The sequence below is a fragment of the Mercenaria mercenaria genome, chromosome 9 (genome assembly GCF_021730395.1).
Source record: "Mercenaria mercenaria strain notata chromosome 9, MADL_Memer_1, whole genome shotgun sequence".
NCBI lineage: Eukaryota > Metazoa > Mollusca > Bivalvia > Venerida > Veneridae > Mercenaria > Mercenaria mercenaria.
This window is the reverse complement of record NC_069369.1, coordinates 79,435,466-79,463,022: the sequence shown is the minus strand read 5'-3', so window position 1 is coordinate 79,463,022 and position 27,557 is coordinate 79,435,466. Positions and strand designations below refer to the sequence as shown.

Genomic DNA, 27,557 nt, shown 5'->3' with positions numbered 1-27,557 from the left:
TGCCTTTTATGATAGTAAATTTTAAACTTAATAAATGTTTGCAATTAAAAGTGATACATATATTCCCTATTTTCACTAACAAGTTGTTTTAATATTCAGTTACAAAGTGCCCAGGATGAAAACAATGCCAATCTTGCTAAACTGAGAAATACCGAGAATGAGCTCTCTGTGATGAAAGAACGCTGTAGTAGACAAGAAGAAGAAATGGTGAAGAAATCTGGTAGGTAGCTTAATTAAACAATAATATGTTTTATATTTCATTTTTGTTAACTGAAATGAAAAGTAGCTAGAATGCTGTCTATCAGTGGAGAGGTTGACCGTATGATATGCTGGTAAGGGGAATGTTTTCTGTGACAAAATGACAAAAAAAAAACAATTTGTTTGAAGTCATTTGTTCTCCACAACAGATTCATGTGGAGAAATTGTCAGTATTTACAGAGACTGGATCAGTAATGGTAGAGAGTTCTGGAACTTTTGTTATCTGTTAACTGGCTGGTACTACATAACTAGAAAATTGTCTGTCTTAATATCTAACTAAAATAATGTTGAAAACTGATGTTAACCAAAATAAAACAAAATAATGAAATTGATACTTATTAACCATATATCAAATGAATTAACAAATGTACCTATTTCAGCAACCATAGGGAATCTTGAAGCAACAAAACTTCAGAATGAATCCACAATACAAGATTTAGAAGGGGAGATTAACAAACTGAAAGACAAACTAGCATGGTTAGAGAAAGAACGAACAAATCTTGAGCGGCAAAAGTCAAGTCTGACTCAGAACCAGATGTCGCAGTTGAAGTCATTAGAAAAGGTATGTTTTATACAGATAGATGGTTGTCAGCATGGCAATAAAATCTGTAAAAAGATCCTTTGGAAGCAAAGAATGCAACCAAGAAGAATAATAGCAGACTCGGTTTCATGTATAATCATGTATTCAAAATGCAAAGTTGTATAAGCCACTATAAATCAGTATAAAGACTTTATATTTCAGTTTCCAAGAGGATCTGTCAGTAGAGAAGCAGATTATAGATTTTATTTCGGTCATTTAGAGAAATAGACTATGAAATGTGTAATATTTAAGTCATAACATGATCTTTTTTAGAGAAACAGTTTATTAAATTTATAATTTTCAATCATAAGATGATCTGTTATTAATAGAGAAACAGACTATAAAATTTGTAATTTTTAGCTCGACTATTCGAAGAATAAGTAGAGCTATCCTACTCACCACGGCGTCGGCGTCGGCGTCGGCGTCACACCTTGGTTAAGTTTTTCGTACCAGTCCACATTTTGACAAAGTCTTTTGAGATAAAGCTTTGAAACTTTCAACACTGGTTTACCATCATCATGGCCAGTTATAGGCAAGAGCACGTAACTCCATCAAGGATTTTGGCTGAATTATGGCCCCTTTTGACTTAGAAATCATGGTTAAGTTTTTCGTACCAGTTCATATTTTGACAAAGTCTTTTGAGATAAAGCTTTGAAACTTTCAACACTTGTTTACCATCATCATGGCCAGTTATAGGCAAGAGTACATAACTCCATCAGGGATTTTGGCTGAATTATGGCCCCTTTCGATTTAGAAATCTTGGTTAATATTTCGTACCAGTTCATATTTTGACAAAGTCTTTTGAGATAAAGCTTTGAAACTTTCAACACCTGTTTACCATCACCATGTCCAGTTATAGGCAGGAGTACATAACTCCATCAGGGATTTTGGCTGAATTATGGCCCCTTTTGACTTAGAAATCTTGGTTAAGTTTTTCGTACCAGTTCATATTTTGACAAAGTCTTTTGAGATAAAGCTTTGAAACTTTCAACACCTGTTTACCATCACCATGTCCAGTTATAGGCAGGAGTACATAACTCCATCAAGGATTTTGGCTGAATTATGGCCCCTTTTGACTTAGAAATCTTGGTTAAGTTTTTCGTACCAGTTTATATTTTTTTGTAAAGTGTTTGACATATGGCTTTGAAACTTTTATCACTTGTTTAGTATAATAGTCTCTATCTGTAGGAAAGAGAAAATAACTCTGTCATCTATTTTGGCTGAATTATGGCCCTTTTTGGACTTTGAAATTAGTTCTGTTTTCATACAAGTCCATGTATTGTCAAAACTATTTGACATATGGCTTTTAAACTTTGAACACTTGTTTATCATTATGATTTCCATCTGTAGGCAACAGTACATAACTATTTTGACTGAATTATGGCCATTTTTGGACTTTGAAATTGGCTCATATATTGCCATTTAGTGCAAGACTTGTCGAAATCATAGTAATACAGGAACATTGTTTGTCTAATCTATTTATTTCTTTTGTCTGAATATCCTTGGAAATATTTTGACCCCATTTCTAAATCAATTCTTCGAATAGTCGAGCGCGCTGTCATCAGACAGCTCTTGTTTCAACAGTATTTCAGTCATGTAACGGCGGGCAGTTAACCTAACCAGTGTTCCTGGATTCTGTACCAGTACAAACCTGTTCTCCGCAAGTAACTGCCAACTTCCCCACATGAATTATCAGAGGTGGAGGACGAATGATTTGAGACACAATGTCTTCAGTCTATCAAATCGTCACGGAAAACATACGCCCCGCCCGAGGATCGAACTCGCGACCCTGCGATCCGTAGACCAACGCTCTCCCTACTGAGCTAAGCGGGCGGGCTTAGTCATATAGAAATACAGGCTATAAAAATATTTTTATTTCAGTCACTAGAGGATCTGTCAATAGAAAAACAGACTATGAAGGAAAGATATGAGCGTGAGCTAGAGTCATTACGCAACAATTCTAGTAAATCAGAGAAGGAACTTCATTCTCAACATTCACAAGAACTGGAGAAATTACGAGAAAAATTACTTTCTGAACTTGCTTCACAGAAGATGCAAGCTGAAGAATTGTTAGAGCAAACTAAACAGGTTTGTTGTGTAATATAGTACTTAATATTAAATATTTTTAATGCAAAATATACTTTACTGTTCTAGAATAAATAAAGTGATGAGTTGAATGGACAAACTAAACAGTTTAAGTGAAGTGCTTATGTGTACACAATGTTTGGGGCCATGCCTTTTATAGCTCGACTTTTCGGAGAAAAAGTAAAGCTATTGCACTCGCCCCAGCGTCATCAGCGTCTCTGTTTGATAAAGTTTTTGGTGCAGTCAAATATCTCTGTTACTATCAAAGCTATTGACTTGAGGCTTTAACTGATTATTTACTATCAAAGTCTACACCAGGAGAAACAATCCCCATAACTCTGTTTGAATTTTGACAGAGTTCTGCCCCTTTTTAACTTTTTGGTTAAAGTTTCGTAAAGTTTTTATTCGTAAAGCTCTAATTCAGAGTCAAGCACTAAGAAAAGTCGAGTGTGCTGTCATCAGACAGTTGTTGTGTGGTAATCAGTTTTAAAGGGATGTAACCCAAGCTTACAGAAATGAATCACTATGAAATGAAGTGACATATTTTGTCCTCATGAGTATAATTTTCTAGTACATAAATATAATATTAAAGCAGTTTCTTAAATGAAATGATTGTGAATTTTGCAATTAATTTCAAAACCTGTATCATATTGGAAATAGGTTTAATGTTTACAGATGATGAAAACTCTTTGTAGTACGATGTATCAGTTTTACTTGAACTTTTTCACTTTTCAGGAATTGAATCAACAGCGTGAAACAGAGGTCACTGACATGACACAGAAACGTGACAATGTTCAGACAGAGTTGGACAATGTAAGGTCAGAATTAGCAAGTCGCCTCAAAGCAGCAGAAGACGAGGTATCATTTTGTCAAGTTTTAGTTCCTAACCTAGACATGTGAATGCGCGATGACTAATATTTTGACATAAAATGTATAAAGGTTTCAATTTTCATAAACTATAAGACTGAACATTCAGTTACTGTAACAGAACAACTTATGATTGTATGTATACAATTTCAAATTAATTAATTGCCTGGCTTGTTAATTAAATTAATCTCTTGTGTCTAGTAACGCATTAGTATGCACATAGTAAATATATTTTCACAAACATTTTTATAAGGTTTGGCTCAACACTAGCAAAATAGCAATAGTGATAGATTTTGACAACTCATAGTCTCAGATACATAATCCATCTCATACCCATAGCTATACTGGTTCAAATGTTTAATCTCAGACTCTTTATGTATAGCATATTTCCCTGCATTTTGTCTACATAAGTTGCAAGTGCATGTAAATGTTTAACTGACTACAGGTAGCAAGGGTAAACGGTATTCTGCAGAACAAGGAGCAGGGTCTGGGTTCGGCCACGGGTATGATAAACAGTCTGAGAGAAGCAAATAATCAACTACAGCAACAGTTAGAGAAATCTAGGTTGGAACACAAGGCCGAGAAAACTAGAGCTAGCACACTTCAGGTACTTGTAGTTAAGTCTTACAGTCTTTGTAATTCATAAGTTTGCATTTCTTAAAACTACTGACCAGACACTCTCTCAAGAAAACTTTATAGCAGAACCTTCTATTGCTAGTCAGGCTAGTAGCTTCAGAGAAGTAAGTACTACTGACATGTACAAATAAAGTCTGAATAATTTCCATCATCATTAAATAACATTGAAAAACATAGTTACAAAGCATATATAATTACTTTTATTTCAGAGTAGTGAAATCACATTAATAGATTCCAAGTTCACAAAAGTGAGTCTTGGAACCAGTCTCCCAAGTGCTTCTTTGTGATTGGTCAATTTTAGGATTATGCTTAGAGAAACCAATGTGATGATGAGGTTTTGAGACTGGTCTCCAAACTTTAGCATATCAAATTACTGTTAGTAAACCTCTACAAGTACACACTGTGTCTTCATTTTCAAAAGTTCACTGCTTTATATGCATTTGTGTTTTGTTGTTGTACTTTTGAAAGGGTTTTAGAATGAATATGTTTAAACTGAATTGAATGATTATATTTTATTAATTATAAATTTATACCACTTTAAAACAATATTAGGATTGTCTGAAATCATTAATAATTTACATTGTAAAAGAATTATTACGAGGAATGGGGTAAAATCAATGTTATTCAGACAATGCATTCCAATGATTTATAAGCACATACATCCTGTAGCTTAGCAGCATGTGTAACGTGACATCACATTGGTTATTATTTTATTTTAAAAGTGGAAGGGCACTGCAATAAAAATTATGTAAAACTGGTGTTGCAAGTGTATGAAAAAACCGGATTTTATCAATTACAGTTTCAGATATCTTGAACTTGAAGGATATTCAGTGGAATCATATAATTTAGTCTATTACAGATGTCAAATATCACAACAAAAATCTCAATGGAGTATGAAACAGAGGATATTACATGAGTGTCTTTTCATATTGAATTTATTAAACGAGTTAAATAAAATAATAAAATGTGAGGCTCTGCCGAGCATTTTATCAATTTTATTCAACGAGTTTAATAAATTCAATGTGGAAAGTCACAAATGTAATATTCTTTTTATTACAAGTTAGACTTTCTTGTCAGACATAAAATAATCAACTTTCTTTTACTATATAAACAAGACAATTTGACTGACGTCGCCTATACTATAAATGACGTCGACGTCAAAGCTTTATTACACTAGTGTATTATCATTTTTATTTAATGGCTTTATTACACTCTCGTGACATCAAACATGTGATAATGTATTTTATTTCACAGGCTTCTGTGTGTAACTGAAACATAATGACAGAAATTACCTGATAAACCTACTGTTTCAGACAGTGACAAATCAAAACATAGTTTTCACTGTCGCAGATCTTTTTTTTTGAAAATGAAAACAAAAGTTATGAAGTATAATTAGACATTTTTATTAAAACATTAGTAAAGTCATATCTGTACATAAAAACCTCCAAAACATTGTATTTTTATATCTAGATTGACTATGTATCTTCTGTTGAAAAAAGAAATATATGTTTAATTTTGAACAGAAGTGCACACTAGAACTGACATCATTTACAAATACATACAACTATGCATTTTGTTTTATTTAAAGATATTTTGAATTAAGATTAGAAACTGTACTTTTATCAGAAGACAAAGTACAATTTAACATGGATTATTCTTTTTGGTTGTTCTGCCTAGATTTTTAAAATGTCAATAGCTTGGCATTTGCTTTGATTTTTTGATACTCATAGAAAGAAAACTCGTTCTATAGAAGCTACTACGAAGATGTAAGTATAAGGATTGAATGTTATTTCTTGTTACATGAGCTGCGCCATGAGAAAACCAACATAGTGGGTTTGCGACCAGCATGGATCCAGACCAGCCTGCGCATCCGTGCAGTCTGGTCAGGATCCATGCTGTTCGCTTTCAAAGCCTATTGGTCCAATTAGAGAAACTGTTAGCGAACAGCATGGATCCTGACCAGACTGCGCGGATGGGCAGGCTGGTCTGGATCCATGCTGGTTGCAAACCCACTATGTTGGTTTTCTCATGGCGCGTCTCATTTCTTGTTACATAATGATTCGTACTTAGCATTTTTATGTTGTAGGCTGAATTAGACAAATTGCGGTTGCAGCATGAGGCTGATATGAAACAGGCAAAGGTAGAATTCCAACAGAAGATGGAACAGACTACAGCAGAACTTGACGTCAAATGGCAGGACTATCTCAGGTATACTTACATTTTACACTTACTAGTTCTCTTTAAGACTTAAATAGTCATATAGTGCGGGAGGTTGTCAGTTCGCTCCCTGGTCATGTATTACCAAAGACATGAAAAATGGAACTAGTAGCTTCCTCTCTTGACACTCAGCATTAATAAGAGGATAGTTATAGGACTGCTTTGTTCAGTGTTGGTGTGTGACTGGCTGGGATATTATGTCAAATGTCAGTAGAAGTCAGCACTATAAAGCTGTACATTAATTGTTGTCACTGGTTCAAGTAGACACCTTCATTTATATAACTTAAAAATTGTTGAAAAGATTCTAAACCTGAACACACAAATGAATATATAGTGTCTGATTTATACTGGACCAAAAATTGCAATTGAAGTTGAAAAATGGAAGCAGCTTCATGAAAATGCAAAAGCGAGTTATGGAATCTTTGCATTGCATGTGGGATCACCACAGTGAACTTCAGATTACTTGATTAAAATTTATTGGGTAAGTAATCTGGTAAATCTTTTTTTGTTTTTTTAGTTCACCTGTCACATAGTGACAAGGTGAGCTTTTGTGATCACCCGTCGTCTGTGCGTCCGTGCATGCGTCAGTGCGTCAATAATTTCTTGTCTGCACAATAGTGCTTTCATTTATGATTTTATTTTAATCAAACTTGCACACAACTTGTATCACTATAAGATCTTAGTTCCTTTCTTGAACTGGCCAGATCCCTTCATGGGTTCCAGAGTTGTGGCCCCTGAAAGGGCCAAAATTAGCTATTTTGACCTTGTCTGCACAATAGCAGCTTCATTTATGATTTTATTTTAACCAAACTTGCACACAACGTGTATCACTACAAGAACTTGGTTCCTTTCTTGAACTGGCCAGATTCCTTTATGGGTTCCAGAGTTATGGCCCCTGATAGAGCCATAATTAGCTATTTTAACCTTGTCTGCACAACAGCAGCTTCATTTATGATTTGAATTTAATCAAACTTGCACAAAACTTGTGTCACCATAAGATCTTGGTTCCTTTCTTGAACCGGCCAGATCCGATAATGGGTTCCAGAGTCATGGCCCCTTGAAAGGGCCAAAATAAGTTATTTTGACATTGTCTGCACAATAGCAGCTTCATTTATGATTTGATTTTAACCAAACCTGCACACAACTTGTATCACCATAAGATCTCGATTCCCTTGCAAAGCGCTTAGCACTGATGTTCTTGGACTTGAGGGGGGAATTTTTTGAAATAGGGGGAAAAAAACATACCATTTTAAGGGGGGAATGGGGCCGATATTCGGCCCCAAATTTTGCCAAACGAGAGCCCTGGTGTATATTGCTCTGCATTTGCGTTGCATTGCAGTGCTCTTGTTTTTATTTGGCAGATCCTTCTTTTGTTCACTTACAATATTTTTTTTTTAATTACTTCCCTTTTACATTACTATAAATAGCTTATTTAGTAACTTTTTTATTATTGGTCGTAGGGAAAAAACGAGACCACTTGTCTGTGGTACAACATGGATGGTATCTCCAATGTTTAGGTGTATTTTGACATATCTGTACCTTGAAAGAATTTTTTTTTCTTTCTGGTTAAATTTCTTCCCTTTGTTGTTTGACCTTCTTGTCCTTCAGTGCAATGATAACAGGTGAGCGATATAGGGCCATTATGGCCCTCTTGTTTTATTTTACATTTTTTTTGCTTTTTTTACTCATAGAAATAACGTAAGATAATTTTGGCTTGTTAAAAAACATTTTTATATTGAAATTTGTTTTTTGTGCAGAGGTTGTTGCTCTGAAGAGTAAATTTTGTTAGAACTTGGTCAGATATGCAGTAACATTTTTGCAGACGTGAATGTGGTAAGCTTCGTGAAGAGATAACGGAGCAGAAAGACAGTGAGATGAGAGCAGCATTAGAACAGCTGTCAAAGATGAAAGACGAAGAAATCATGGCAACACGCTCAGGATGGGAAAATAAAGTTCAGGACCTTATGCAGCAGGTATATACTGCATGATTTCACAGAAATAACAATTTAAGTGGCAGAGTAGTTGTTATTTAATAGATTGAGGTTATGGGCCCTTAATGACTATCAGCAATTTCTGTTTGATTATGGATTCTACAAATATGATTTTGGTATAAATTTCCCAACAGGTACGGAAATTCATATGTTTGTCACTGTCGAGGGAAGATGAATTAGGGAGCGGAGAAAACATACATTTGTAATCACATGAAAATTGCCTAGTGTCATTATAGATCCACAACCTTAAATCTATTATTTCATTTAAAGCAGTGAAAGTATGATTGTGATACCTTTCATGTTACCTAAATATGTAAAGCACGAAACTAAAAACAGAGTTATCTCACTTTTAGCCCCCAGACAATGATCCTTGGAAGAGAATGTGTGAATGGCTACAGTCACTTACTAAATGAGAATAAGTCATTCACTTGTACAGAGCCAAGAAGCTTAAGTTACTGATGGCTGTTAAAATACTGAAATGCTGTTGTAAAATGGTGTTTAACCTGTTAAACGAAATGAAAACCTTTTCAACTGTAGGTATTGATTAACTTGAATAATATCTGTACCCATATCCTGAAAATAGGTAGGTATGCCCCTATTAAATGTAGAAATGCACAATTATGATATTCTTTTTATCACATGTTAGCTTTTCCTGCTGAAGCATCAAACTGTTCTTTCTTTACCTATTATAAACTGAGTCAGTTTGAACATCGTCTCCATTTAATACTTATAACTATATCAGCATCGAAGCTATATTATTGTGAATTTACTGCAGTGTAATACAAAAACTATGTAATGGCTTTATTTCGCTCCTACGATGTCAAACTTGTGATAAATACATGTATATAATGTCTACATCTGCTGTGTCTTCAATGAAGTCTTGACACACTTAATTTGCAGATTGCATCACTCAAAGAAAGTATGGCATCAAATAATTCCAAGGTGTTGGAAGAGCAAGAGAAGATGAGACTAGAAGCAGAAGAGGAACGTAAACGCTTGGAGCAAGATTTACTCAAAGCTGCTGATGAATATATGGCTAAAATTGAGGCCATGGAAGCAATGCATGAAGATAACATGAGGAAATTGAAAGAAGAAAGCCAAAGGGAGCAAGAGGTATTTTTATACGCCCGAAGGGACGTATTATGTTATGACGCTGGTGTCCGTCTGTCCGTCCGTCCATCCGTCTGTCCGTTAGCAATTTCGTGTCCGCTCTGTAACTCTTGAACCCCTTGAAGGATTTCAAGGAAACTTTACACAAATGTTCACCACACCGAGACGATGTGCATAGCGTATGTTTTGGATGTCTTGCTTCAAGGTCAAGGTCACACTTAGGGGTCAAAGGTCATATCACTTTGTTTCGTGTCCGCTCTGTAACTCTTGAACCCCTTGAAGGATTTCAAAGAAACTTGACACAAATGTTCACCACACCAAGACGACGTGCAGAGCGCATGTTCCGGATGACTTGCTTCAAGGTCAAGGTCACACTTAGGGGTCAAATGTCATGTCAGTTTGTTTCGTGTCCGCTCTGTAACTCTTGAACTGCTAGAAGGATTTCAAAGAAACTTGGCAGAAATGTTCACCACATTGTAACGATGTGCAGAGCGCATGTTCCGGATGACTCGCTTTAAGGTCAAGGTCACACTTAAGGGTCAAAGGTCATATATGACTTTGCTTTGTGTATATTGCTCTGCATTGCAGTGCTCTTGTTTTTATTTGGCAGATCCCTTTTTAGCTCATCTGATTTTTTGAAAAAAAAATGATGAGTTATTGTCATCACTTGAGCGGTTGTCAGCGTCGGCGTCTGCGTCGGCGTTGCCTGGTTAAGTTTTATGTTTAGGTCAGCTTTTCTCCTAAACTATCAAAGCTATTGCTTTGAAACTTGGAATACTTGTTCACCATCATAAGCTGACCCTGTATAGCAAGAAACATAACTCCATCTTGCTTTTTGCAAGATTTATGGCCCCTTTTGTACTTAGAAAATATCAGATTTCTTGGTTAAGTTTTATGTTTAGGTCAACTTTTCTCCTAAACTATCAAAGCTATTGCTTTGAAACTTGGAATACTTGTTCACCATCATAAGCAGACCCTGTACATCAAGAAACATAACTCCATCTTGCTTTTTGCAAGAATTATTGCCCCTTTCGGACTTAGAAAATCAGTTTTCTTGGTTAAGTTTTATGTTTAGGTCAGTTTTTATCCTAAACTATCAAAGCTATTGCTTTAAAACTTGCAACTCTTGTTCACCATCATAAGCTGACCCTGTACAGCAAGAAACATAACTCCATCCTGCTTTTTGCAAGATTTATGGCCCCTTTTGGACTTAAAAAATATCAGATTTCTTGGTTAAGTTTTATGTTTAGATCAACTTTTTCTCTTAAACTATCTAAGCTATTGCTTTGAAACTTGCAACACTTGTTCACCATCATAAGCTGACCCTGTACAGCAAGCAACATAACTCCATCCTGCTTTTTGCAATAATTATTGCCCCTTTTGGACTTAGAAAATCATTTTCTTGGTTGAGTATTATGTTTAAGGCAACTTTGCTCATAAACTATCAAAGCTATTGCTTTAAAACTTGCAACAGTTTTTCACCATCATAAGTGGACACTGTACATCAAGAAACATAACTCTATCCTGCTTTTTGCAAGAATGATGGCCCTTTTTAGACTTAGAAAATCATTGGTAGGACAATATTTCTATTATACAAAAAAAATCAGATGAGCGTCAGCACCCGCAAGGCGGTGCTCTTGTTTGTACTTACAATAATTTTTTTTTTGAATTACTTCCCTTTTATGTTACTATAAATAGCTTATTTTGAAACTTTTTTATTATTGGCCGTAGGGAAAAACCGAGACCACTTTTCTGTAGTACAACATGGATGGTACCTCCAATTCTAAGGTGTATTTTTACATACCTGTACCTGATAAGGATTTTTTTGTAGACTTTGAATATTTTTTTTGTGGACTTGTTTGTTTTTTGAAGTTTTCCTTTTGTTGTTCCAGTCCTTTGGGGCTACAACAGTCAAGTTCTTAAAATTTTGCTCCCATCCTATGATGTAAGCCTTCGGGCGTATATTGCCCCACTTGGCGGCGCTCTTGTTTACTTGTTCACTGATAACATAAAATAGCCAGATTTTGACTTTAAGGAGTTACTGATGGTTTCATTTCTACAAGAATTTCACAGAATATACAGCAGGGTCCTTTTACATGCTTCTTTCCATTAAATGTCTATAAATTGTACATTTCCTCTGAAATTGACTTTAAATCAAGTATTTCATTCCCCTTTGACCAAATACCAAGATATTTCCTCTACCCTTTGAGTAGAAAGGAAGGGCCTGCACTAAGCACATGTGTATAGCTCAGTAGGGAGAGTACAGATCTATGGATTTCAGGTTTGTGAGTTTGATTCCCAGGCAAGGATGATATTTTTCATGATTATTTGACATTGAAATCATTTGCCTTCCACCTGTGATTAATGTTGAGGAGTTGGCAGCTGCTAACAGGTTAGAGCTACTAACAGGTTAGTACTAGTACAGTATACATCCAGGAACACTTAGATGAACTGCCCACAATTACATGACAGAAATACTGCTGAAAAATTACACTATTCCCAAAATAGAAAAAGAAAACCTGCACAAACATGCTTGTTACATGTTATGAAGACCACTGTATAGACATAATTACAGTTGTAACATGTAGTCTGAATACTTTGTAGTAAGCACAGTCTTAAGATGCAGTATTACCAGTCTGTGTTGCAGCACCTTAAAAACAACTTAATTTCCTTTACATTAAAATGATTTATATGAGAGCATTGTAGATGGTGAATCTCCTTAAGCCTGATTCCTGGGAAACACCAGTACTGGTGTAATATGAGGAGGTTTTGAAACACATAACCTCCAAAGTGAGTTACTGAAACCTTAACCATTATCCTGAATTTTATCAGGAATTAAAGCAAAAGTTAAAAGACAAGCATATAGAAGACATGCAGGCACAGATGTCAGCACATAAAGCAACTATAGAGAGTCTTAAAGACCAAGCTAATAGAGACAAACAGACAGATTTAGATGCTCTTAGAGCTAAACTGGATAAAGAAAAAGGTAAATTTTAAATATATATAAGTAGAAAATTTAATTACTCTTACAATACCTGTCCTGTTATATTTTAAGCAGCTTATCACTCAAATAGAATGTGTTACTGTAAGCTGTACTAGGTTGTTGTTTTTTTACATCATTTATATTTGTTGATGTGAAAAACAGTTACCATATTGGCATTGTTAAATTCATATGCTACAGTGAAACCCCCTTTAAACCCAAACCTCTAAATACCTGAAACCCCTCCAAACTGAACAGAAGTTTGGCCTTCATATTTCATTAGAAAAATCTCCCTGTAAACCAAAACCCCTCTATTCCAGAAACCAAACAATTTTTTAAGACCAAACTACTGTGTATTAACATAACAGTACCTCTGAAAACAGTTTTGAAGGTAGTCAGAATTTTGGTATGCCTATTATCATGATTACCACAGTTTACTCTGTTTGGTAGCATATATCCATAAAAACTTTAGCTGATCAGGATCTAAAATATAGCAGGTTGCTTGATAATTGTATGACCATTTATACTTTATGGTACACAGTTTACCCACAAAACCCATCTAAACCGAAAACTCTTCCAAACTGAACTTTTACTCTGGTCAAACGGTCGTTCAGTTTAGATTGGTTCCTCTGTACTATGATAAAGCATTTTGTCTTATTATTTGAAGACCCTGTCATGCAGGGAAAAAAATCTATCACTCCTTATAGGCATGGCTAACATTTTTTGCAGTAACTCTGTTACCCTCAAGCTCTTTAATGCATAAACAGTTACCCTTGAGCGTGAAAGATTCTTATCTGCTTAGCAACTGGTTATGCTTTTAAAGTTAATGCTGCTAAATTATTCTCTTGGCTGTTTTGAATTTGCTGTTCAGCTCTGTTTTTGAATCTTAACAACAATATAACAATTGCCACATATTGTCTAAAATGTGGAAACTTGCCACACTTAGTAGTTCAAGATCGGTTTGGACCTTTAGCTTTTTGATAATGTCAGAAAACATTTTTAGTCACTTTTGCCAACAGCTAGACATTTCACTTGTATATCTGTCTCAGTTAAAAATTAATCAGTTATTATTTGTCCATAATTATATGCTTTCTTTAAACAAAGTTCTGAGGATAGACAAAACTAAGACAAATTGTTCTTTTATATTTTCATATTTTGTCATTATATGAGTCAATTTTGTATAAGTGGTCTGTGCTTGCAGACATTTCAGAGTTTTCATTTGTATTGATCAGATGCTTACAGGAAAAGGCAATGTTCATATTTGGAAAGATCCAATAAAAATCACTTCTGTAAAAAAAATCAGAACCGGCTAAGTAATTAAAAGATAATGAAGATTTAAATGTTTTTGTAAAATGTCTGCCATTTTTGTAAAATGTCATGAAATTAAGTTTTTTAGATATTTTGATAGATTTTTGTGTATAAACAAGCGTGATTCATTGTAGATGACCTGCGCAATGACATGTACCAGCGGCACATGGAGGAACTGGAGAGAAAAGCAAAAGAGCATGAGGCCCATATGCAGGCAGCAAGAATGGAGCTAGAACGAGCAGTAGAAATCTCCAGACAAAAAGTAAACTTGCATGAATTTTGTAATTATACACAATGAATTTTGTGATTGTCATACTTTGTGTACCAAATGTTTAAAGCAAAAAAACTGTTAGTTTTCCTTACCTGGCATTAGAATTATAATTTAAAGTTTCTCTACATTAATTGGTATGTACATTTTTGTATTTATTTCAAAACAAATGTTCCACTTTCATAAAGGATAAGTTTCAAGTTTATTTATATAAAATAATTTTGCAGCTTGTGGGGAATGCTTTACCCACTTCAGTTTAATATGTGTAAGTGTATGATGTCAATAGAAAATGCATGGTCTACAGTAAATAAAAAATTTTGTACAGCCATATTGTCGTTGCAGTAGTGGTATACACAGTTATGTATATTGTCAGACAGAAAATATTGATTTTCGGATAACTATACATGAAATTCTTTTCATATGAAGGACAGCACCTAATGTTAAATAACTTGTATATATATTCAGGAAAAGTATGTCATATTTGTAAGTGTTTTTATGCTTTTCAGGAGAAGGATCATGCACTCCGTGTAGAAGATCTTCAAGGGGAGATCACTCAAAGAGAAAGGCATATCACAAATTTGAAAGAAGACTCTACCAAGTTCCAGACAAGTATCAATCATTTAAACAAAGAAATAGACTTTAAGCGTCAAGAAATTCAGAAAATAAAGATGGAAACTCAGAATCAGATGAGGTACAAAATGTTGAAATTTAACGTCAATAAATGCAGTTGTAGTTTTTAGCTTGACTATAATAAGTATATGGAGAGCTATCCTACTCACCTCAGCGTCGGCGTCTTTCCGCGTCCCCACCTTGGTTAAAGTTGTTTTTACTCTTTCTCTTTTTACTCTTTATCTCTGTAATTATGTCTCCCCCAGGAGACATATTGTTTTTGCCCTGTCCGTCCGTCCGTCCATCCGTACGTCACACTTCATTTCCGAGCAATAACTGGAGAACCATTTGACCTAGAACCTTCAAACTTCATAGGGTTGTAGGGCTGCTGGAGTAGACGACCCCTATTGTTTTTGGGGTCACTCCGTCAAAGGTCAAGGTCACAGGGGCCTTAACATTGAAAACCATTTCCGATCAATAACTAGAGAACCACTTGACCCAGAATGTTGAAACTTCATAGGATGATTGGCCATGAAGAGTAGATGACCCCTATTGATTTTGGGGTCACTCTGTCAAAGGTCAAGGTCACGGGGTCCTGAACATTGAAAACCATTTCCGATCGATAACTAGAGAACCACTTGACCCAGAATGTTGAAACTTCATAGGATGATTTGTCATGAAGAGTAGATGAACCCTATTGATTTTGGGGCCACTCCGTCAAAGGTCAAGGTCACAGGGGCCTGAACATTGAAAACCATTTCCGATCAATAGCTAGAGAACCACTTGACCCAGAATGTTGAAACTTCATAGGATGATTGGTCATAAAGAGTAGATGACCCCTATTGATTTTGGGGTCACTCCATCAAAGGTCAAGGTCACAGGGGCCTGAACATGGAAAACCATTTCCGATCAATAACTAGAGAACCACTTGACCCAGAATGTTGAAACTTCATAGGATGATTGTACATGCAAAGTAGATGACCCCTATCGATTTTGGGGTCACTCCATTAAAGGTCACGGTCACAGGGGCCTGACCATTGAAAACCATTTCCGGTCAGTAACTTGAGAACCACTTGACCCAGAATGTTGAAACTTAATAGGATGATTGGTCATGCAGAGTAGATGACCCCTAATGATTTTGGGGTCACTCTGTGAAAGGTCAAGGTCACAGGGACCTGAACATTGAAAACCATTTCCGGTCAGTAACTTGAGAACCACTTGACCCAGAATGATGAAACTTCATAGGATGATTGGTCATGCAGAGTAGATGACCCCTAACGATTTTAGGGTCACTCTGTTAAAGGTCAAGGCCACAGGGGCCTGAACATGGAAAACCGTTTCCAATCAATAACTTGAAAACCTCTCGACCCAGAATGTTGAAACTTCAAAGGATGATTGTTCATGCAGAGTAAATGACCCCTATTGTTTTTGGGGTCACTCCGTTAAAAGTCAAGGTCACAGGGGCCTGAACATTGATAACCAGTTCCGATCAATAACTTGAGAACCACTTGACCCAGAATGTTGAAACTTGAGTAGATGACCCCTATTGATTTTGGGGTCAGTCTATTAAAGGTCAAGGTCACAGTGGCCTGTTCATGTAAAATCATTTTATGGAAATAACTTGAGAACCACTTGACCTACAATGTTGAAACTTAATAGGATGATTGGACATGCAGAGTAGATGACCCCTATTTATTTTGAGGTCACTTGACCAAAGATCAAGGTCACAGGAGCCTGAACAGTGACTTGAGAACCATTAGGCCAAGAGTGTTGAAATTTAGCGGGATGACTGGACATGCCAAGTAAGTAATCCCTATTGCAGCCAACCATCAGTGCCTCTTTGACTTTCGCTCCTGACCCCTATTGACTTCTTGCCTATAGGACTTTGCATTGGGGGAGACATGCGCTTTTTTACAAAAGCATTTTCTAGTTACTTTATGGATTTACTTTAAACTTAAAATAGTTATTCCTCATCATCACCCACATCATATGGCACAAGGGCCATAACTCTCACACCAATATTTCATGAATTATCCCCCCTTTTACTTAGAATTTCAGGTTAAAGTTTTGATGCACTTTCACTCTATCTCAATTATTCCTAAATGGATTTGATTCAAACTGAAATTAGTTGTTCCACATCATCTCCCACATCATATGACACAAGGCCAATAACCCTGGTTCCAATATTTAATGAATTATCCCCCCACCTTTTACTTAGAATTTCAGGTTAAAGTTTTGATGCACTTTCACTATATCTCAGTTATTACTAAATGGATTTAATTCAAACTTAAAATAGTTGTTCAACATCATCACTCACATCATATGACACAAGGGCCATAACTCTTGCACCATTATTTTATGAATTATTCCCCTTTTTACTTAGAATTTCAGGTTAAAGTTTTGATACACTTACACTCTATCTCAGTTATTACTAAATGGATTTGATTCAAACTTAAAAGAGTTGTTTCACCTTATCACCCACATCATATGACACAAGGTGCATAACTCTGGCACCAATTTGTCATGAATTATGCCCCCTTTTACTTAGAATTTAAGGTTAATTTTGATGCATTTTCACTGTATCTCAGTTATCACAAAATGGATTTGATTCAAACTTGAAGTAGTTGTTCCACATCACCACCCACATCATATGACACAAGGTGCATAACTCTTGCACCAATATTTTATGAATTATGCACCCTTTTTGCTTAGAATTATACTTATATAGTGTTTTGATACACTTTATCTTTACCTCTCTTATTACTTAATATTTTTGACACAGACTCAAGCTATTGTGCAATATCTTCATCCACCATTGGAGTCATTAAACACTCCAGTGACAGCTCCAGTTTCCTCAGATGTGCCCAATTTCACTATCCAGCATCAAAATAGTCAAGCGTGCTGTCTCCTGTGACAGCTCTTGTTAGAATATAGTTAAGGACCTACTGCTTCAGTATTTCTGACATTTATGATTTTGCAGATTCGTTAAAAAAATGTTACCTTTTCTTTTTTAGAACAATGTCTTTGTAAGTTTTCTAATTATTCATATGAAGTAAACATGTAGTGAGGACAGCAAATTAAAGTGTGTTCAAGTAAGGATATAAAGGATATTTGAACAGCAGTTCTCAAGAAAATATCTTTGTAGATGGACTGTTTTTGCATGAAAGCAAAGAAGAAAAAGAAAAAACAAATAGGAAAGCAAGTTGTAATATTTTTTGTTGCACCTTGTGAGCAGAAGAAGATAAATTAAAAAAAAACGTGATTTTGATTTTCAAAGAATATATTTTCAATAACTGCAATGATTTTGAATAGTTTTATCTGACAAGAAGATTGCTTCAAAGTTTAGTAAAATTTTCAGTTATGACGATAGATTATGTTTTAGTTTTGAATATGATCTGGTTTCTTTGCAGATTGGTAGAGAAGAAGATGTTGGAGAAGATGGAGAGAAAGATTGAGAACCTGCAGGCTGATCACCTCAGGGAATCTCAGGAGCTTGTTAGACAGTTTAACGAGGCACAGGAAATTCTCAAAGATAAAATCTCTGAACTTCAAATCGCGTAAGCCTACTTCCTCATCTCTCATTTTCTTGTCTGGTTGTGTTTATTTGAGAATTTTCTTTTCCAATATTTGTTTCATTTTTTACACTGTTTATTGTTACGTTTTTTAAGGGGTCATTTTTTGGTTGTTGAGCAGTTGCAGTGATAATGTAGCTTTTTAGCTAAATATTCCAGTTTTTTTTTCATGAATATTGTTTTTATTTTCATTGAATGGTATAAAAATGAAATAGGGTATTTTTTATACCATGAGATGAAAATAAAAATATTTTTAATGAAAAAAAAAAAAGAAAGAATTTTCTGTTTATTATAAATGAAAAATCATTTGTTTACATTTAAAACTTAAGTCTTATTTTCAAAATAAATGAAAAACAAGGCTTTCTTTAGATAGTGATTGCAATAGAAAGAAATTTTAGAAGTGATTCTGTTTTAAGTATTTTTTTCTGCAATAACTCTGTTTTAGTCAGTAATATGTGTAGAAAACTCACAAAAGCCTATTCAAATTTGTTGTGAAATATAAGATAAATTATTTAGCTGTGCTTTATATCATACACATAAAAAAATCTGAATAAACAATACTGGTTTATCATTTTTTATATCTAATATTAGTTGCTCTCTTCTTTAAAACATTAAAAAAAATGTCACTTTAAATGTGTAATATTTAAAAACACAATTGAAACTTAATACCTCAAACTCGCTAATCTCAAAATATCGGCTATCTCGTCCGGGAAACACTTGGACAAATTATCATTTTAGGTTGAATTTTGGTTTTTTCGAAGTAAACGGTTGATGCCTCGAAAAATTGAGATACCCAGATTCAACTGTTTTGTGAAAACTTTGCTTTGTTCAAGATTTTTAAAAAAAAATTCTATATGTTTTGTTTAGGTTACAAGAGGCAGAGGATCGTTATGACAATCGTGACTCCAGACCTGAAGATCTAGAGCTGATCCACCAGCTCAGAGAAAATGTTCGGGAAAAGGAAGAGAAAGTGCTAGCTCTCATAGTATGTACCATAATATTTGATGTACTTTCTATAATGTATTTGCAAGCTTAACTTTGTGAATAGTTGAAATTCAGTTAGAATAGTAATTAAAATATATGCTAATATTTAGCAATTTAAACATGATACGTGCGTCTGCAATTCTTTTAGATTTTGATAATTACAGATTGAAATACAACCCTTTAAAGATAGAAACTGTGAAATATTTCACTTTTAAAATATACATTCTGTATATGTTATATTAATGACAGATTTCATTTTATCATGAATTTGATTTCGTTTCATTGATACAGTTGCATACTGAGTAGTATTGTTTAACCTGTTTGCATCACCTCATATTGATATACTTGGTATGTACATGTACTGAATGCGTGAAAAAGCTAGATTGGCAGCTACATTATAACCATAGTAATCACATTTATTATAGCTGCTTATCCTGTTTGATTTATATTTCAGGAAGAAAAGAAGTTTTTTCAGATGGAGCTTGTTAATAGAGAAACAAACTTTAATAAAGTATTCAGTGCTAGTCCCAATGTTGGAGTCCTGAATCCTCTAGATGCCAAGGTAATTTAAAGTAATCTATATCTGTTAGGAAAGATTGCTGTTGCATGGGTTATTTATGGAGTCTGCCTTTGTCACAGGCTGAGAAAAATGTGCAGCCAGACCGGGACTCGAACACGGGGCCGGGACTCGAACACGGGGCCTCGAAATACCGTTCCGATGCTCTACCGACTGAGCTACCCGACCGCCTACACATTTTCTCCCCATTTTAATATTCAAGTTCTATACCGTGACACATTTCGCCACCGTTTTGAAATTCGTCCTCGAATTTCAGCGGGTACCTTATATATAAGCAATTACAGGCGTCGGAGACTAACCAGTGTAATGCCGTCACGGTCCCATGTTGGGCACCAAATGTCACAGGGTGAGAAAAATGTGCAGCCAGACCGGGACTCGAACCCGGGGCCTCGAAATACCGTTCCGATGCTCTACTGACTGAGCTACCTGACCGCCTACACACTTTCTCCCCATTTTAATATTCAAGTTCTATACCGTGACACCTTCCTGGATAGCTCAGTAGGTAGAGCACAAGAATATGAATCGAGGGGTCTTGCATTCCATCCCGGGCAAGGTTAATGTCATATGGACAACTTTTAATGAAAATGTGTGATATCATTCATCCTCAACCACTGATTCATATTGGGTAGTTGTAAGTTACTTGTGGAGATCAAGACAGTATTGGTTCAGAATCCAGGACACTGCTTTTATAGGTTAACTCACAGTTGTAACATAACAGAAATACTAAAAATTACTGTAAATCAAAAGAACATCGAGTTCAGTAGTATAACCAACACATTTTTCTTCCACAAAGTTTCTCTTGATATATGGTGTTCCATTTCAAAATGATTTAGTAGGAAAATTGTGTTGGTCACATTTACTCTCATGTCTTGGGAGGGGAGCCCTAGGTTGAGGAAAATATTAAGTCTTTAAGAAAGATTATTTGATGATTGATTCTCCTAATCTATAATAAAATTATTTTAGTGAATTTCTATTTGATTATACATCATTTTAAAAGGGTTATAGCTGGATTTTTTTAAATTTCAAAGATATTTTGAATAGTGTCAATTTTACAGCAAAAAAAATGCATTTTTCCCTGTGTAAAGTGGACCAACAGCATTTTGAAAGTTTGTAGAATATTTACTTTGAAATGTTTCTTTTATGCTAACCAAGATATCCGTTTTTTATCAATCTGTCAACAAATAAAGCCTAAATTCAAGTTTTAGAACATAACAAAAATATTAATGTCTGAACTTTACAATGGGAAATACTATACCAAGTTCTATTGAATGATGAAGAAAGCTTATGAAAATATTTTGATAATTTAAAAATCCCCTATTACCACCTTCAAAGAATGATGTACATTGTGTAATTTAAATGGTATTGTTTTGTTTTTGTAAAGAAGTTGAAGAAAAACCTTGATATGGAAAAGGTGGCTCAAACAGTAACCATTGTTTATGGGTATTTCTGATAGTTAATTATAAAACAAGCAATATATATTCATTTAAGAAAAATATTTTAAAAATCTTAGAAATGTCGTAAATCTGACTAACTTCACGTACAGTGGTCCAGAATTTAGCAAGCTTTTAAAATCTTAAACTATACAACAGCTTATTATGTTTTCAGAAACGAAGGGATTCTAAAGGGAAGGGGAACAACTCTGCACCAAACTTAACTGGGAGACTTGACCCTTTGCCAAACTCACCTATCCATCATGGTCAGCTGAACCCTTCAAGACCGTTGCCATCCTTCACCAAAAAGTTTGTGAAATGATGAAAAACTTACCTTTAGTCACTGAACTATTTGATGCTCAGGAATTCAGAATGCAGTACAACCTCTGTAGAACAAACACCTCTGGAAGGACTTGAGATTAATGTATTGTTTGGAAGTTATTATGAAATCATTAATATTTGTAGTGGACAAATTTTCGTGGATTTTATGGTTTTGTGAATTCATGAAACAAAATTCCAATGAACACATACATTTCCATTCATTTCATCTTCAAAAGTTGAAATCTACAAATTCATAGCCCTACAAACTATCCATTTTGGGGACAGAACCACAAAATATTATGCCCTCGAATTTTAATGATTTCACTGTAATTTAATGAAATGGTGTGTTTGGCAAGAAGAGTTGAAAGATCTGCCATATTAGGTATTTTTACTCTTATATAACCAAAAGGGTATGCTGTATGTGTTACTGAGGAGTCAGTCTTCAGTACATTCAGTATTTACAATTTCACAAGCTCTTATGCCATATGTGTGTTTGTGAACTGTGTATTCAAACAAGAAGACTGATAGAGCGTTATTGTCCATAAGTGCTGTTATTACAGATATTGAATTATATGCAGACTTTTTATGGATTTAATATGCATTATGTTCTTCTTTAAATGCTATACTTAAAATCATTTAAATAGTCAGAGAAGATTGAACTGTATGTCTGCAGTATTTATAATAAACTTTAGTCTCATATAAAGTCATGGTTAATGCTATTTACTGAAATACCACCTATGATCATGATTTAAGTTTTAATACTGTAGAAGATGAAATGGATGAAAGTTTGGCCTTTTGTTTCCTACTAAATTTATAAAATGGTCATATTCTCTGAATTTCCATGGGAATAGGCCACCTGCAGACTGTACAACACAATCATTTAGAAAAACAAACTGTTTTGTTTTGCATTATAGAGCTTGCACACATTTATTTAGGGTTTGACATAAGATGTGGGAGTTAAGTGAAACTGTATTTTTAAAAAAATAATGGGTTCTGGATTTAGTATGTCAAAAGAAGCTAGTAAATTTACTCATTGAAATGTTCTCAAATTAACTAAATTTCTGTAATATGTCATGTTATCACTTTATTTGTGTGACAAATTATACATATCTTACTTTTCATGTTTTTGCTACACTGGTTTCCAGTAGGAAAAAACTTTTTACACACCCTTTATATCATCAAAAAAGTTTGGAGGCAACATTAAGTTTTGTTGCATCAAGCACCCAGGCATGCATTTATGTCAGTTTTATAATGGTGTAATGTAATCTCATATACATATTTATCACTAGGCTTCGAGGTTTAACATTCAGTTTGGAGACCAGTCTTGGTATCTAAAGCTGTCATTGGTCAGTTTAAAGATCTTTCTTGGAAACAACTAATCAATTGCTGAAAATTTTAGACTGGTCCGCAGACTTACTTTTAGAACCCCAAACACTGTTTAATCACTCAAATCAAGGACTCCAGTAAGAAATGAGAAGAGTTGGATAAAATTTAAGTCTAAAATACTTATGACACATCCTCATTCAGAAACTAAGTGTTTTATTTTACGTCTAATGCAAGATACCACAATCACTTTTTTTTTTTTTAAATGAAACAGAGATTGCTGAAAGTTTATTCAAAAGAACACCCATTTCTCATCATTAAGGTAGCTCTGCACATTTGAAAAAAATACTGTTCTACAATGTAGAATTTTATTCAGCCATATTTTTTCAAAGCATCAGTGTATCCCAGTTAAAAAGATTGGGTCATCTACTAGTGTTTTTTTTTTGTTAGACTGGTTTGAAAACATTTGTTCTCTGGTCAATTTTCACAGTGGGCTTCTATGGGAAGTTTGCACTTCTGATGACACTTCCATGTATAGGAAAAGTTCCAAAATGTATATTTAATAAGACTTCTCATAGTTGTTGGTTTGACTATTTTTGATCATAATTAATAGCCAAATGAAATATGTAGGCCAGTGTGCTTTTTTTTTAATGGATCGCCAGATATGAATTTAAACCCTTATATTGCTGCTTATTATGTTTTTACTTGAAAATATTTTACATCTAAACCCATCTATTTTCAAAATTAACTTTAATAAAGATAGTAGTACTAACTGCTGAACACTTTATACAGAGTATATAATAGATTCTTTAGCAACATTTATACTACCCTGAAAATGGCTGCCAGACATTATTTAAGGTTTTCTGGATAAATAATGTTACGCCCATCTCTTCTGGGAAATCAGATGTGCAGAACTCCCTTAATTGTTTTACAACATTTGATTTGATGTATTTTTATCTGTGTTTGAAATAATGGTCTAAATAGAAGTTCTATGTTTGGCTACATTTCATTTATAATGAAAGTTATTCAAATTTTGTTCTAGTAGACAAAATATAGAAATTGTAGGACTGATACAAAGTTTTCTGTTTTAGAGTTTATAAAACAGCAATGTGTTAATGTTACAGCTGATTTGTATTTATGTTTTTCCAAAAAATGAATATTATTTTCATAAATGATGAAACCTAAGGTTGTTAAAATTGTTTTTTTTTTTACCTTCAGATATTTTGGTTACATTTTATAAAAAGTAATGAAAGACGGATTAAAAGTTGACTTTTTAATTTCTGTAGATAGATTTCATGAATATTTTCCTGTTGCAGTGTCATGCTTATGTTATCTTTGCAACTAGCCAAAATTCTGTGACACATAAACACAGCATTTAGAATTCAGTTTTCCGAAGACAGATTTGAAAAACTTGAGTTAAGTGAGTACTTAAATGTGTTTTGGTATGTATATTTTTCTATGATTGTCTGAGTAAATTTTTGTTTCTGCTGTGAGAGAGAGATATCAGTTAGAGCATTTAAATATTATTTACTTGTTTTTGGATTTACTAATTTAATTAATGTGAAAATTTACCATGATTGTCTTTATTTTAACATTTTGTATATGAAAATGTTTAGCATTACTGTGATAAAACTAAACGTTATTAATATGTTAAAATGCTTTAACAGATGAAAGTTTAACTTTTTAAAATGGGGAATTTTAATTCTTGATAATAAGGTATGGTGCAATCACTTTATAGTCTTTCCACCTAAAGAGAAAAGTTTGGGCACAGTCCCCTTTGTTTGAAACTAAGTTTCGAGATCAGTCTTGGAATACAGCTTTGCCATTGGTCAGTTTATGATAGTATGAAATAACAACCATTCACATGCCAGAATTTTAGACTGGTCTCCAAACGTGGGCCTGACAACAATAAACCATATTGGTAAATTGTTAAACACACTGTTTGTTTTTTTTTGTCCCATGTGGTTCTGGGACAACTTGTGTATGAAAAGATTTGAAACCACTATCTTACACTTGCATAATCATAAGAGGTGACATATGGTTTGAACACTTGGTTTTGGTGTATCTGTGTGATTCAAGTAGGTATAAAAGTTCTGATTCCATACCTTATATTTTTATTTAGGTGTAAGTGAGATGTGAAACCAAATATTTTTAGACCTGTGCAGCACCATGCAGCCTGACCTGTATTGGTGTACCATAAGACCCAGCTCAGTGACAAATTGTAATTGAAAGCAATCACATGATCAGATTTTAAATACTTCACATAATGACACTAAAACATTCTTTAAAAACTAGAAACTGTGATGGAACAGTGTATTTTATCCACCGCAAGCTTAAATGTACATAGATCTATCTGGAGAGTAAGCTTGATTCAGTACAGAAGCTTTTTCCTAAATAGTGTAATGATTTTAAAATGGACAGGGGTGGGGGGGGGGGGCGGGGGTGAGAGTGGGGTTATACAAATACTGCTGAGATTTAGGAATGTAAAGTATTATGAAACTGCTGAACAAACTTTATGCCTGCATTACTGTTGAATTATTGTTCTTAATTTTAAGTTTGGTTTATATTACGTTAAGTATTATACATTGTTTATTGTACTCGCATGAGTTGTGTATGTACAAAGCTACAGCAGTACCAAAACTTTTCTAGAAATATATTGATTAAGATGTCGTAGTTTTAACCCTTATCATGCTGGTCAAGATTGATTCTGCCTTTGCGACCAGTGTAGATTATAATCAGCATACACATCCATGCAGTCTGATCAAGATCTGCACTGTTCGCCATTCAGTCAGTATCTTTTTGGTAAGCACCCCTTTTAACAGGTAATGGTATGGTCCAAATTACAGAAAAAGTGTTAATACATCAAGTATGACTTTAATTTAGCTTTAGGTAATATGAAAAGATAATGCAACTGATCTTCTTAAGTGTTTAAAGGGGCAGAACTCCAGATTTGTGCTATTTTTTACTTCCAAAAATTAATAAAGTTCTGCTGTCTTAGTGACTATAATATGTGTTCCAGTAAAACAAGGTGACAGAGCAGTTTTTTCATCTTGTGTGGTTTTTAAGATGTGTATGCTATCAATTGTGCTAGCTATCCAGTAACTATTTGATGTAAGATAGGTGGATGATTTATGATTTTGATATTTTATAGAATTTCTGTATTTTTAAAAGCGATATTGTGATATACAATGGCAGATTGGCCTCTATAAGATACTTATTTGCAGATATAATGGTCACCTACATGCATATATAAGGATAGACCCCTTAAATCATTGATCGTAAGCAACTAATTAAGATTTCAAACTACTAGTAAGCATAGTTTCATAAAATGAATAACTTTGCCTTGTTTATAGTTGCTGAATGTATGTTGAAATATTACATAATATGTAAGGTATTATGTTTTAAGTTTTGTTCTGTGATAATTAGCTGCTAGACACTGCTGATTTTATTATTGAAATAAATATTTAAAATATTCGCTGTTGTTACTGTAATTATATGATGTTTTAGCTCACCTGAGCACGAAGTGCTCAAGCTGAGCTATTTTGACTGGTCAGTGTCCGGCGGCGTCCTGCGTGCGTCATCCGTTACGCGTTGCCTCGTTAAACTCTAGAGGCCACAGTTTTGACCCAATCTTATGAAACTTGGACAGAATGTTTGTCTTGATAATTTATAGATCAAGTTTAAAACTTGATCCTGTGTAGTCAAAAACTAGGTCAGTAGCCCAGATCAAAGGAAAATCTTGTTAACACTCTCCACAGTTTAAGTTTGAAACTCATGAGAATTAGTCAGAATGTTTGGCTTGATGACCTCTAGGTAAAGTTCAAATCTTGGTCATGTGGGGTAAAAAACTAGGTCACTAGGCCAGATCAAAGGAAATCTTGTTAACACTCTAGAGACCACATTTTAAGTTTGAAACTCATGTTCCATACCTCGTTTTTATTTCTATGTAAATGAGATGTGAAACCAAAATTTGTAGTCCTGTTTGGTGCCATATAACCTATACTATGTTGGTGCGCTGTAAAACCCAAATAAATAAATAAATTGAAACTCATGAGAATTAGTCAGAATTTGTCTTGATGACCTCTAGGTCAGGTTCAAATCTGGGTCGTGTGGGGTCAAAAACTAGGTCACCCAATCAAACATCAAAGAAAATCCTTGTGTATGCAATAGGGGCTGCATTTTCACTGAATCTTCATGAAATTTGATCAGAATGTTGTCTTGATGAAATCTAGGTAAAGTTTGAATATGGGTCATCTGTGGTCAAAAACTAGGTCACCTGGTCAAATTAAAGAAAAACCTTGACTATGCAATATTGGCTGCATTTTTCACTGGATATTCATGGAATTTGAACAGATTGATTGTCTTGATCAAATCTGGACCAAGTCTGAATATAGGTCATCTGGGGTCAAAATCTAGGTCATTGTCAAATCAAAGAAAAAGC

At 34.4% G+C, this 27,557-nt stretch overlaps 1 protein-coding gene across 1 annotated transcript in view; it reads left to right on the top strand.

Annotated features, from left to right (window-relative positions):
• LOC123547548 (protein FAM184A-like) overlaps positions 1 to 26,590 on the top strand; it is a 39,061-nt gene extending 12,471 nt beyond the window's left edge. Inside the window, 15 exon segments of the mRNA XM_053551822.1 lie at positions 100 to 220; positions 639 to 820; positions 2,720 to 2,926; positions 3,659 to 3,781; positions 4,236 to 4,397; positions 6,513 to 6,634; positions 8,466 to 8,616; positions 9,535 to 9,747; positions 12,577 to 12,730; positions 14,167 to 14,294; positions 14,807 to 14,991; positions 18,320 to 18,466; positions 19,349 to 19,466; positions 19,920 to 20,027; positions 21,648 to 26,590. Of these exon segments, the coding sequence (XP_053407797.1) occupies positions 100 to 220; positions 639 to 820; positions 2,720 to 2,926; positions 3,659 to 3,781; positions 4,236 to 4,397; positions 6,513 to 6,634; positions 8,466 to 8,616; positions 9,535 to 9,747; positions 12,577 to 12,730; positions 14,167 to 14,294; positions 14,807 to 14,991; positions 18,320 to 18,466; positions 19,349 to 19,466; positions 19,920 to 20,027; positions 21,648 to 21,794 (2,268 nt within the window). The 3' untranslated portion in view covers positions 21,795 to 26,590.
• The last annotated feature ends 967 nt before the right edge of the window (positions 26,591 to 27,557 follow it).